This window comes from Alligator sinensis, unplaced genomic scaffold (genome assembly GCF_000455745.1).
Source record: "Alligator sinensis unplaced genomic scaffold, ASM45574v1 scaffold849_1, whole genome shotgun sequence".
NCBI classification, from domain to species: Eukaryota; Metazoa; Chordata; order Crocodylia; family Alligatoridae; genus Alligator; species Alligator sinensis.
The window spans coordinates 912938-925286 of record NW_005842271.1 but is presented as its reverse complement, the minus strand read 5'-3'; the positions used below and the strand labels follow the sequence as shown (position 1 = coordinate 925286).

The 12349-nt window shown below is 42.5% G+C and overlaps 1 protein-coding gene across 1 annotated transcript in view; it reads right to left on the bottom strand.

Annotated features, from left to right (window-relative positions):
- DNAJB12 (DnaJ heat shock protein family (Hsp40) member B12) overlaps nucleotides 1-12349 on the bottom strand; it is a 32064-nt gene that overhangs the window by 3734 nt on the left and 15981 nt on the right. Inside the window, 4 exon segments of the mRNA XM_025209228.1 lie at nucleotides 1354-1526; nucleotides 7559-7668; nucleotides 10476-10555; nucleotides 12256-12349. The exon segment at nucleotides 12256-12349 is cut by the window's right edge and continues 10 nt beyond it. Coding sequence (XP_025065013.1) covers nucleotides 1354-1526; nucleotides 7559-7668; nucleotides 10476-10555; nucleotides 12256-12349 — 457 coding nt within the window.

Below are 12349 nucleotides of genomic sequence, written 5' to 3'. Positions count from 1 at the left end.
CCCTGACTAATTTCAATGGGAACAGGATGGGGTCTCAAGTTCTTCAAAGCCAGATGAAGCATAGTGCAAGACTAGGGAATGCCCGATGTCCTCTGGGACAGAATGCATGTGATCTCTGGCAGTAGACCTTTAAAAAATTATCTTAAGGAAACCTTTAGGAACTGAAGAAGGGACTGGAAGTAGCCCTAGTGTGTGTATCAAAGAGGGACCAGCCCAGTAACATAGGAAAGAACATGGTAAAGTTACCATGATCAGCAGCAGCACCACCCTCAGTCTGCTGTGCTGCCCTGGGCAGGCTGCATCCTGAATTAGAAGCTTAGTAGCTGCCACCTCACTCAGTATTGCTTACTACTTGCCCAAAGAGCTGTGTGGACATGGCCACACAGCTGCTGATTTAGGACAGCATCACTGCCAAGCACAGAAAGTTTACCGTGTAGACATGAGGATGAAGGATCAGAGCTTATCACTCTTGTTGTTTCTAAGGCCAGCAGAGCATTGCATCACCCAGCAGCAACTAATCAAGATGACTCACAGTAGCTCCAAGAAGCTCCAAAATGAGTCACACATCAGCACTTCTTGATTAGAAAGATGGTCAGGAGGCAGGACTCCAAGAAATCTTTGGAATATCTTCTTTATCCCACACAAACAACAATGCAATGCAGCTCCTACTCTGGGCATTACTCCAAAGCAGCTGTAATCATTTGTTCTTGCACGTTTTGCAGCATGAGCTGGATCCCACCATATGCCAGGGCAGATGGATACTGAATCTTATTCCCAAAACAAACATTTGACTAGGGGCCAGCAGAGGATACCCTAGAGTCAATAGGACATATTCTTGAATGATAGAAACAAGTTATATGATCACCTGAAAACTTTTGAAAAATAAAAAGGATTCCTTTTTCACCTTCTAGACCCTCTGATGCGACTCAGACAGTGTGGGCTGCACGTATGGTACATTTACACAAAATCACTTTGTTTTGAAAGAACACAATAACCACAGTGCTATACAAACACAGGAGGAAACACCTGAAATCACCTGGCCCTAACTTCCCCATTACTCAGGAAAGCAGAGAATTCCACTTAGATCCCACCACATGGCAGACGAGCTCCACAGCACACAGGAGCTGCACTGATCATTTCTTTAATATGGTTTTAAAAACATGAAGATAAAATTTGTTTAGGAGTTGCAGACAAAGAGCTCAGGAGAATCTTCTAGCTCTATGCACCAATGTAACTATGGAAGAACAATTAGGTTTTGTATTTCAGTGTTTAGGCAAGGACTCCTTTCTGAAACAGATCAGGCTTAAAGGGATACTCAGAAAAGGCTTCTCCCCCCCCCACCATGCCACTTACTCTGTTGCTTTTCCTTCCAGCAGTTATTTCTAAGATTCGCAATGTAGTCATCTTCCACACTTCTCTCAACATTTTTCAGGTTTGTGCCAGTGTACTCTTCTGCAAAGTTCTCAGTTACATAGTAAACTACTTTCAAGTGCTCAGTCACCCTCCTCTGTACATGCCCAACAGACCTGGGGCAGGGAGAAAAATCAAATTAATACGTGGTGGTATTCATTTGCAGAGTAGCAAGTTGCAGTCTCATTATGAGCAACACAAAACCTGCAATATCACACTACTGAAAGGACAAATTATCCTGATGCACTTCCCGTTTTGGTAAGGAGAAAACATCTCTGTTCGAGTGAGACTGAGAAACATTTTACCAGAAAGAACTAAAACTGACTTCGCCAGTTCATCAGGATTCCTATGAGTTATGTGTGCTTCCTTTGGAGTGCTGGTATATCTTGGAGACTGGCTGACAGAGAACGCTATGAATTAATTTAAAATAAGGAGCTTATTGCAATCTTCAACATCCCATCAGTGCTTGAAACTCTCACTATGTCCTTCCCACACATACAAGCCTCCTTCTCACTGTGCCCCAAAAATGTTCTGTCTGGTTATGAACCTTTGAAGTTGATGCATCTCAGACCAAGGCTTTTGACAAACCAACAATTCAGAAACGTTTAGAAAATTAAGCAACAGTGTAGGCCGTAGCAGAACAAAGACATTGCTGACAGCTAAGCCTGCTCAACAGGGCTGCCTACCTGATGAATCTAAGCCCTTTGGTCCTCATACTGCAGATCTCTCCTAAATCAAAGACCAGAGAGGGGTAGTTTGCTGTTCCTTGCAGCATATTGTAGCACCTACTACTGCAGCAGAAAATGAATTACATTCCCCAGATCCCAGATTTATCCAGGACCATGAAAAATAATATCTACACATAAGAGGTTTTCTTATTCAGTGACATAACATTTCCTCTGGAGTAGCACTCCATGAAGAGCTAATGCATAAACAGTGCTCCTCAGATAGCCCCCCACCAGCACTTCAGTAAACCTAGAGATGTTTGCTAAAGGTTTGCCACTGCACTGACCCAGAAAAGTGTCTATTCATGAATTTAATCAGGTGTAACTTCACTCTCAGGCAAACCCTGAGATACTAGCTGGCCACTAGATATATACAAGGGTTTTTGAACCCGAAAGCTTGCTTAATAAATATTCTCCAACTATTTGGGTTGGTCTAACAAAAGAGATCAAATTCACCCAAGGAACCTTGTCTGTCTTAGTAGTTCTTAAGCATTTATGCCATAAAAGAGGCTTAAAAGCCACTTCCCTTTTCTAAATAACAGTTCACTCAGCTCCCTTTTCAGTCCACCACCTGAGGCATGAGAAGCTGCAGGAGAATGATGCTAATATATTCTCCAGCCAGAAACTGCTTCATAAGGGCAAAAAAGGTAGATTTTTTCCAATCTTGTTAAACAAGTTGGAGAAACTGAATATGGCAGAAAAGCTAACACTTGTTAAGACATAGTCTAACACAGGGGTAGGCAACATTTTTTGGCCGGAGTGCAGAAAAACACCACAATGCCTACCTCAGAAGGTGCTGGAGTGCTGGTGTGGCAGAAACATAAAATGAGGGCAAGGGATGCATGGCAGGATGCCCTGCTTGTGCCCCTTGCCCCACAGCCAAAGCCCCTGCCCCCCAGCCCTACTGCCCTGTGCCCCCCACAGCCAAAGCCACAGGGCTGGGAGACAGCTGCCACTGCAACCAGCAGAGCTTTTCTGCCCTGTGCACACTGGGACACCAGCCAGCCCCCAGTAGGGCTTCCCTACCCAGCAGGGGGCTCACAGGGAATAAAAGGGAAGCTGCCAGCCAGCCCCCTGCTGAGTGGGGATTCCCTAACCAGAAGGGAACTAGCTGGGATCTGTCCCACTTCCAGGGCAGTAGCCATCGAGCCCCCACCCAGCAGGGGGATCACTGGGAGCTGTCCCACTTCTGGAACTGTGCCCTGCTGGACAGGTCCTGGCAAGCCCCCTGCTGGGCTGCTTGGTTCCCAGCTCCTGTGGGAATCCCTGCCCAGCAGGGGACTCCCTGGTAGCTGTTCCAGAAGCAGGATAGCTGCTGGAGAGGCCCTGGCTGATTGGGGAGGCAGAAAGCTTCCCAGAGAGCTTCCCAGGAGCTGGGAGCGAAGAAGCACCAGGACTGTGGGGAGCTGGGAGCCACACAGCACTGGGATGGGGGAGGCAGAGAGCAACCCCATCCTAGTGCTTGCTGATTGGTTCCCAGCTCCTGGGGGGAGCCAGGAGCCAAGGAGTCCTAGGATCAGGGACAGAGAGCTTCCTCGTCCCCTGTGACCTCTGCTGGTGTGGCTGATCAGGAGCAAATTTGCTTCTGGTCAGTGTCTACATGAGCAGTACTGCACAGCAGCTAATACACAGTTAATCTACTACCTGTATTTACAGGTAGTAGAAAACCCACGCATTAGCCTAATTTACTGCGCTGTAGCTGCTGTACAGTCACATGATGACGCCTTACTGCTTAGTCTACTGCGCAGTAAAGTGTCTCATGTAGATGCGCCCACTTTTCTACGATGCTAGTTTACTGAGCTCCATGCACAAAACCATGGAGCCTGTCACCTAAAGTTACATAAGGAACATGACCAGGGCATGTGCCGCTAGGCAATAACTAATTATCAAGGGGTTATAGATTTAAAGATTAGAACAAGGTACTTTTAAGTAGAGGATTTGGTACTGAAAAATACTGCACAAGGGAGATTTATGAAGGTTAGTGAATGACAAAAGGATGTTTCTGTCAGTTCTGGAGGTCCTCTCTCATTCTCAGTGGTGGCATTTTGTAATCTTAATCTTCCAGTTTTTCCAGTCACATTCTAACCTCCTGGTCAACATTACTACACCAGTCTCCACTGGTCTCCCAGAAGCCATAGCAAAAGTAATATTCTCATGAGAAGCAATGAGGTGGGGAAGGCTCTGGGGCTATCTAGCAGCACCGCCTACTGGCACACAATGCATTTGCACATTACTGCCAGAGCTCCACTGACCCAGAGGGTTTTGTTCTGCATGCTCAGTTTTACTCAAACAAGACAACAGGAAGCCTTTTCTTCTGGCATTGTTGCCTGCTGCATGAAAAGTCTAATTTGTTTCTCATGAATGAACCCAAGGATTTGGTGATTGGTTCTTTCTTCTGTCCTTGGCTATGCAAAGGCACTTCAGCACAGTACTCTCAGGCAGGGTGGAGAAAGCAGCTCAGAAATCAGAAGCAAGTGCCAATGCTGAGCCAGGAAACATACTGTGCCCCTGCAAGTAGCATCTTTGTTTGAGAAGTGAAAAACAGTGGCTAAAGCCAAACCCTAACTTGAAGAGTAGAATAATTATGAACAGCTAAGCTTGAGTGTGGGCCTTCCAAACGTGTAGAGCTCCAAGGAGGCTCCCCCGCACTGAAGGGGTTGGAATTCAATGACAAATGAATGGCTGGAACTAGGAGTTCCTTCTCCTCCAGTGGCTGAGCCAGAAGACATAGTTGAATGACATCCAACTAAGCTCCCACAACTTATTGAAAGGTTTTTTACACTGTAAGCACCTCCCTACCAGTGGACTATATATGGACAAAACTTCTTACTGTTGCTATTGTCACGAAAATAACTTTACTGTATTATTTACTCTCTCAATGAATCTAATCAAATGGGTCCAGTGTAAAAAGTCAAAACATGGTATTCTAGCCATCATTCCCACAAATTGGCCTGGAATCCGGAAGTTAAACTAGATTCTTTCAGGGCTTTACCTCACAAACAGTCTAATCAATGAAACTAAGGACCCCACCTACAATAACAATACTATCTTACAACTCCTCTTCTATTTACCCATGAAAAACTTCCAAATGTATGTGTATAATACCTTGCATTTGAAACCATGCCTAACTTTAGCACAACTGTGCAGTTAGTCCAATAAAAGATATCACTTACAAAAATCCTTGCCTCGTGTATAATTTCTGGGCCATCTCAGCTACAACATTACTCCAACACTATCGCATACACATACAGGCACCCCACTGCTGTAGCAAGAGACTAACTCATGCAACCCAGCCATCAAGAACACTAATATAACCTTGCGCTGACCTTACAAAGCTAATACAACTACCAATTTGACTGTTGTTGCTAATAACATCAACTTTCAAGACAAAATGGGGAGATGCTGTAGTACAGGGGTACCTATGACCCACAGACTGCAATCGGCCCACAAAGAGGTCCAATGCAGCCTATGGAGGTTCCAATCCAAAATGGGGGATCAGTCTTGGGGAGCTATGTCATCCCTGCAGAGGAGCAGGGAATGCAGCAGCTAACCACTTGGAGGCGGCAAGGGGCAAAGGCTTCCAGCCTGCAGCAATGGCTGGGTTTTAAATTCTGGTCTATCCCAGTAAAGGGCTTGTGACCCCTGTTATAGCCCATTTACTACAAGGCAGGTTTATAATCACCACTTATTTGTCCATGCTTCATTGCAGACTTTGCAACAGGGATTTTTATTTTCACGAAGTAAATGGCACCACTTCTTCTAAAGAAGGAGTCAAATAAAACCTGCTTCTTCCCCAGTGGGAATAAAAACCCTATAGCTGAAGTACAACTGTGGGAGCAACCTTTCCAATTTCTATTTATGTGCTACTCCTGACTGAGATCTTTGGCAGTTGCAGTTCTCTAGAAGGGCAAACTGATGTCCAAATAGGGGCCTTGGAAAGTTAAAATCTTGGAAACACTTTTAAAATGCACAATATATTCATAGCCACATAAACATGATGCACATATAAGGACTAAAAGAGTAATACAGTCTACATTCCTCTCTCAAATTATGCCCATTAAGAAGGAGCATGGCTTATATTCCCACACCACCCATTCTCCTCCCTAAATTCAGGTGTAAAATACTTGGAATAACCCACAAACGTTTAAATTTAGCTAAGTGCTATATTTTAACATGCCTGATGCCCTATGTTAGAGGTTTTGAGCTTCTGGTCAGATTTTAGACCACATCTATGACATGAAATGTAACATACTTTCCAGCCAGAGTTATCATGCTAAGGAATACAGCACTTCATTTAGCTGTTACAGAACTGTTTGGAAAACTCTAACTACAGGCTTTAACACCAGTTGGCATTCTGGCTTTCCCAGTGCTCTAAACATTCACTGGTATTAATTGATGAAGTTCCCTATGGTCATTGGATTACGAAAGGGTTATTTCTCTACAAATTTATTTAGATTGTTTCACAGTGATGAGCAATTCTGTAACAGTTCTTTGTCTACTCTATTTATATACCTTGTCCTGGAGGTAAAATACTCCAATGTATCTATGGAGAACATTGAAATTGTTGTTTGTATTACAAGATAAACAAGGCTTTTGATACTACCCACAGAACTCAATTGAATCTAGCACCTGTATCTGGCTAGAGCTCCCTGAAGTCATTTAGTCCAGACCTCTGTAAGTGCAGGACAGCTCCCTCCAGTATACCTAGCATTTTGCTAGACATCACTGTATCGCCATCCTTGATCTTTACTTGGATAGAAGAGGTGATTGGAGGCGAACATAAAGCCTGTGCAACACACCCAATTTCACACTTGTGTCCTTCGTGTCCCAGTGAAAAGTGCGATACCTTACAATGGCTCTAGAACTCTCTGGGATTCTGACATGTGGCTTGCAGGATCCACAGCCCTGAACTGAACATTACAAGAGAATCTCAAGGATTCTCTGCATTCATCACCCAAGTAAGAAGCCTTTCGTCTCAGGTTTCTTTGCCGGACCTTACAGCAAGTTCAGATTGATCCCAGAATATTCTTCTCATCTCAGCAGTTCTAAGATTACACATGTTATGCCAAACAGAAATAATCTATGGTGATGAAGAGACCTGAAAAGTGCCATGGTCTCTTACAGCCAAGATCTACCTAGAGTGAAAAAAAAACATGGTTGGAGAGGTTTCTTTTAATGAACTGATTTTCCTGGCTATGCTCAGTGGTAATGGTAGACCTCACTGTCACCCTTTTCAACAACCAGGAAACAGCATGTAAAGTTAAAGTGACCGCTGCAACGCAGTCGCATACTGGGATAAAAGAAATAAAGCAAACCCAAATGGAAAACACACAAAAATTCAAACTACTAGTATGCCTGTTCTCCTTTCAAACCCCTCCCCATGCTCCCAGCCCAGGTTATGTATTAGAATAGTGGGTACTAACGGTCTGTGGCTCAAGCTGTAAGGTGGACTGGAAACCATCATCTGGCTGAGAGCTGACACAATGATCAGGATGAGAATAGGCATCAGCTGGACAAACAAGCCAAGGCCACCCTGAGGGATAACAGAAATACACACTGGAATGTCATCAATTCATTTAAAAGCACAAATTTATTGAACATCTCCCCCTCTTGTCTCCCTCCCCCACCAAACTCAGCTGTTTTGTGCCCTTGCTCCTATTGATGTTAGCAGGAGATGTGCATGTGACTCAAATGCACAGTGGGACTCACTCTTCTACAAAGTTAAGAAGAACAAAGAATGTTGAGGGCACATTTTCAAAACAGTTTGAGAGAAGTTCCCTGCCCAGTGACTCCTCCTAATACTACTGGTAGTCACTACTTTGGAAATATACTTGTAAAAACCAAGGTCTTCTAGCTCACCCCTGTGCACCCTCATTTTGAGAGAGAGTTTGGAATGGTTTATATTAATCTTATATAACAGCATATATATTAAAGAGCATTTGCTGATGCACTTTTCATATTCCTAACTCAGTCTACAGAAATTGGTACCACAGCATTAGATAGAACGTGCTTTCTGTTTACTAGTCTACCAAACTATATCTGTTTCAAATCTCGGATTCCCTCTCACTCTAGTCTAGAACAACTGTTTCATTAAGCTTAAGAAAGGAGACACAATTGCCTTTTCTTTGAATATACTGTAGATCATCCCAAAGGTTAATGGCCTTCAAAGCCATGAAAAAGACTTGGGTTAGATCCATGGCTGCTCGCTCTCTCTCTCTCCCCCACCATTTCCCTACCAAGAGGGGACAGAGAATGCTAGAGAGACCTCCATAAGAGAAGGAGGTACAGAAGTAGTTCAACATTTCTATGAAGTGCCTTCCTTGGCTAATTAAAGTTCTACCCAATCGGAAAGATAATGACACTGGAATTTTAGATTAAAAGGGTCTGTCCTAGATCTGGTGTTGTTTAATATCTTAATGATTTGGGATTGAGAGCACACACAACAAATTTGCAAATAACACCAAGTTGGGTTGAGAATTTGAGATGCAGACACTTAGAGGGGGGTAAGGTTAGGATGATTTATACAGACAGGCTGAAAGAACTAGGATTATTTAGTTTGCAGAAGACAAGACTGAGGGGCAATTTGATAAAAGTCTTCAAATATCTGAAGGCTGGTTATAAGGAGGAATGGGACAAACTACAGGGCTGCAGGGGACAGGATAAGGAATAATAGTTTCAAATTGCAGCAAGGAAAATTTAAGTTGGGTATCAGGAAGAACTCTCTCACTTGCCTGGAAGGCTTTAGTCAGTGACAGTTTTGCCTTGAGCAGGGGCTTGGGACTAGATGTCCTCCTGAGGTCCCTTCCAACCCTACTACTTTATGATACTAAGAAGCTTAAGAGTTCAGACAGAAATCAAGGCCAGAAAAAGACAGATGTTTACATCCTTAATTCTCAATCTCTTTGTGCTAATGATCTGGAGGTCCCCAATTTCCTGCTTTGGATTTTCAATGAGCTGATGCAGTGTACAGGTTTAGTTACAAAAAATGCCTGGGAATGTACAGCTTTGCAAAACCCACTGAACAGGTCAAGTATTTTGACTGTCTACTTTCAAATGACTTTGTTTTCCTGGCATTCTTGGATCATCACAGCTTCAAACGGCCCTGATGAAACATCACGGCATGGTAATTCTTGGAAACACCACATTTTGGCTAATGAAATAAGGAGGAATGGGTGCAGATGCTGTGAGGACTGAAGTGTAAGGCAGGTGAATATTTTGGAATTCATACCTGGACAAATTAGAAGGAGTCCAGTGGAGAAGAACAAAGAGGATTAGAGGTTTGGGAAACTGTCTGGGATTATTTTGTCTAAAAAACACTGAGGGGGGATGTGGTAACAGTCTTCAAATGCCGAAGGGGTAGTTATAATAAAGAGGATGGCAGTAGACTATACTCAGTGCCCACAGGGGACAGGACAAGGAGCAACTGTCTTGAATTTCAGAAAGGGAAATTTAAATTGGATATTAGGAAGAATTTTTACTACGAGGGTGGTTAGGCACTGGAACAGAATACCTAGAGAGGTTGTATCAGCTTCATCCCTTAAAAGTTTTTAGGAGCAGGTTAGACAACTGCTTGTCTGTGATGGTTTAGAGTGGTATGATCCTGTTTGGGGGTTAGACTAGATCAGGAGTTGGCAACCTCTGGCCCATGGGCTGGATCCAGCATGCAAAGAGATATGATTTAGCTTGTGGTGACAGGGTTCAGTAGCATATGGTGACAGAGGCACTTTCTCTACCCTGTGCAGCATCCCCTGCACAGCAGCCATGTGCTTACTACTGCAGCCTGTACTTGTCACTGCCAATGTCAAGAACAGCCCTTGCACAGAGCAGAAAGGGCTGTGGCACCACATAGGAAATCAGTGGCCCATGGTGATGGCTGGGTCACAAGTTTGCCATTCTTAAAGCTTGCTGACCCCTGGACCAGATGACCTCCTGAGGTCCCTGCCAGCCCTACTGTTCTATGACCCTAGGGTTTAAGTAGAAGAAAAAAAAAAACACTTTAGTTCATATTTAATTAAAAGTGCAGTCACCATGTACTAATGCTGTATTTCTGGATGCTATATTTAAACAGAAAATAATATCTGATCTCATTGTTTAAATGGGATCCAATCTGAAGCGTTGTGCCTGTATAAGCCATAGGAATACAATTGTCAGTAAACAGAACAGGAAACTCCAGTGTAAACTCTCAAGCAAATTCAGTTGCCACGGCACTAGAAAGTTGCCCTTACTTGTCTAGAATAGTTTAATACAATGGGTACAAGTAATTTTGTTCGTTTTCAAACATGAAAAAAAACTTTTTCTTTCTCCTCAGCCTTATGTCACCCTGCTGTCCTCTCTACTTACATCACCCTGATGTTCTCTCCTGTCCTGTCTCTGATGGTAGGTATATCGCATCCTGCCATTGCTGTACACATGAACATTACCTGTGGGAAAATAAACCTATTAAGAGGAGTCCAGAACACCCTGATACTGTATCGGCTAGCTGAGGAGTGATGAAAAACAAAATAATCAAGTACATTCTATTGCATCCTGCCTGACAAAAAAATGCAACATCTGGACAGATTAGGCACTAACAGACCAGAGTGAAATTCAGAATTTTCACTAAAAAGAACTTGCAACAATGTATCAAGTTTTGCCATCAGGCACTAACTGCAGTGTCTCCCTAAAAAAACAATAATAGAGGTGCCTTTTATTAGCTTATTTGTCATGGCTGGTTGAAGAGTGATCTTGGGCTGTGAGGATGAACAACTCCTTAACAGTTGCTGAAAGGATCTGGATGGAGAATTTGAACTCACTGTCAGGTAAAAATGGAGGAAATGATTTGCAAACTCCAAAATTAAACAATAGTATTACCAGAGGAGACACTCTCAAGATGGGAAAGTACCAAACAGATTTCCTTGAAACCTAATTGGTGATGACTGCAGGGCTCCACTGGAGGACATCAGGGGGTAGAGAAACACTGTACAAGTCTCTTCAATACCATGCAAGGTTTAAATTTAGATTTTTTAAAAAGTGTATGCCTATATAATGTGCAATTTTCTTAGTTTGACAAACAGAAAAATGGTTGCCTTTTTGTAATTAAGCAGACACAGAATTCCTACTACCTACCTAACTAGATTTGAATATTTAAGTTACCACTAGCCTGTTTTTAATCCATAACGTAATACGAGTAGAAGTTACAACTATATCAGCATTCAATAGCCCAGAGGCTTCCTTCCCTCAAATGTCACTGTTATAGAAATTAAAATGAATATAGCACCCCTGTAAGTACTTAATATTTCACTGTTTCCCTTAGTACTTCTTTTACCATTGGTTAGGGTTAGAATATAGCTAGTAATGTAGTTTATATGCTAGAATCCAATGTGTTTACTTCTCTGATTACCCAGGGCATATTAGGAGTTAAATGGCGTGGGGACTTTTCTCTGGAAAATAATTTAATTGTTTTCAAATTTAAATTAAATCTGTATCTTGTCTAAATAAACTGATTTTAATGGTGACCAATGAACATAGAGGATTATAGCAAAAACTCTTTTCGTCATCAGTTTATATATGCAAGATACAAAGGTAATTTCAGTTTGAACAAATTTAATTTATTTTCTAGAAATAAGTATTTTGGATTATTTGTTACGAATGATAGAAAAATAGAGTGAAAGAACTAGAATTTGATACCTACTGGTTTCAATATTTAAGTTGTGCAGAACAGCAGGTGAGAAGAGCTTTAATTTTTGGAGAAAAATACGAACTCAAAATAGAATTTTTTTAAGTGGCATAAAAGTTGTTTAAAAAATGTTCAAGCCCAAAATGAAAAAAGGCCAATGTGATCAGCATGCAATCAATTACTCCTAAGAAATTTAGCTCTGCTGATGCTGCCTGCTGGTTGGACAACTCTGTATCACGTGTAAGGTTTTCAGAGCTCAAAACTTAACAATTTTGGAAGCTTAGAAGTTTTAGTCACTCTCATCAAGCTAGGCTGCCAAAAGGAACAGAGTGCCTGTTCCCACCCTTATGTTGCCAAACAAACTCTCACTGAACTTCTGTCAAAAGGAGGGCTAGAAAAGTAGACGAGTGAAATCTGCCCTGTATCAGATCCCACAGAATATATTAATGGACTTGATAGGCTTACTAGAAGGAAAACCACCACCAAAGAACATGTTGAAGAGATCTTCAGGTGAGATGTCAGCTTCAAATCCACGGTGAAAATCTGCATGACTGTGTCC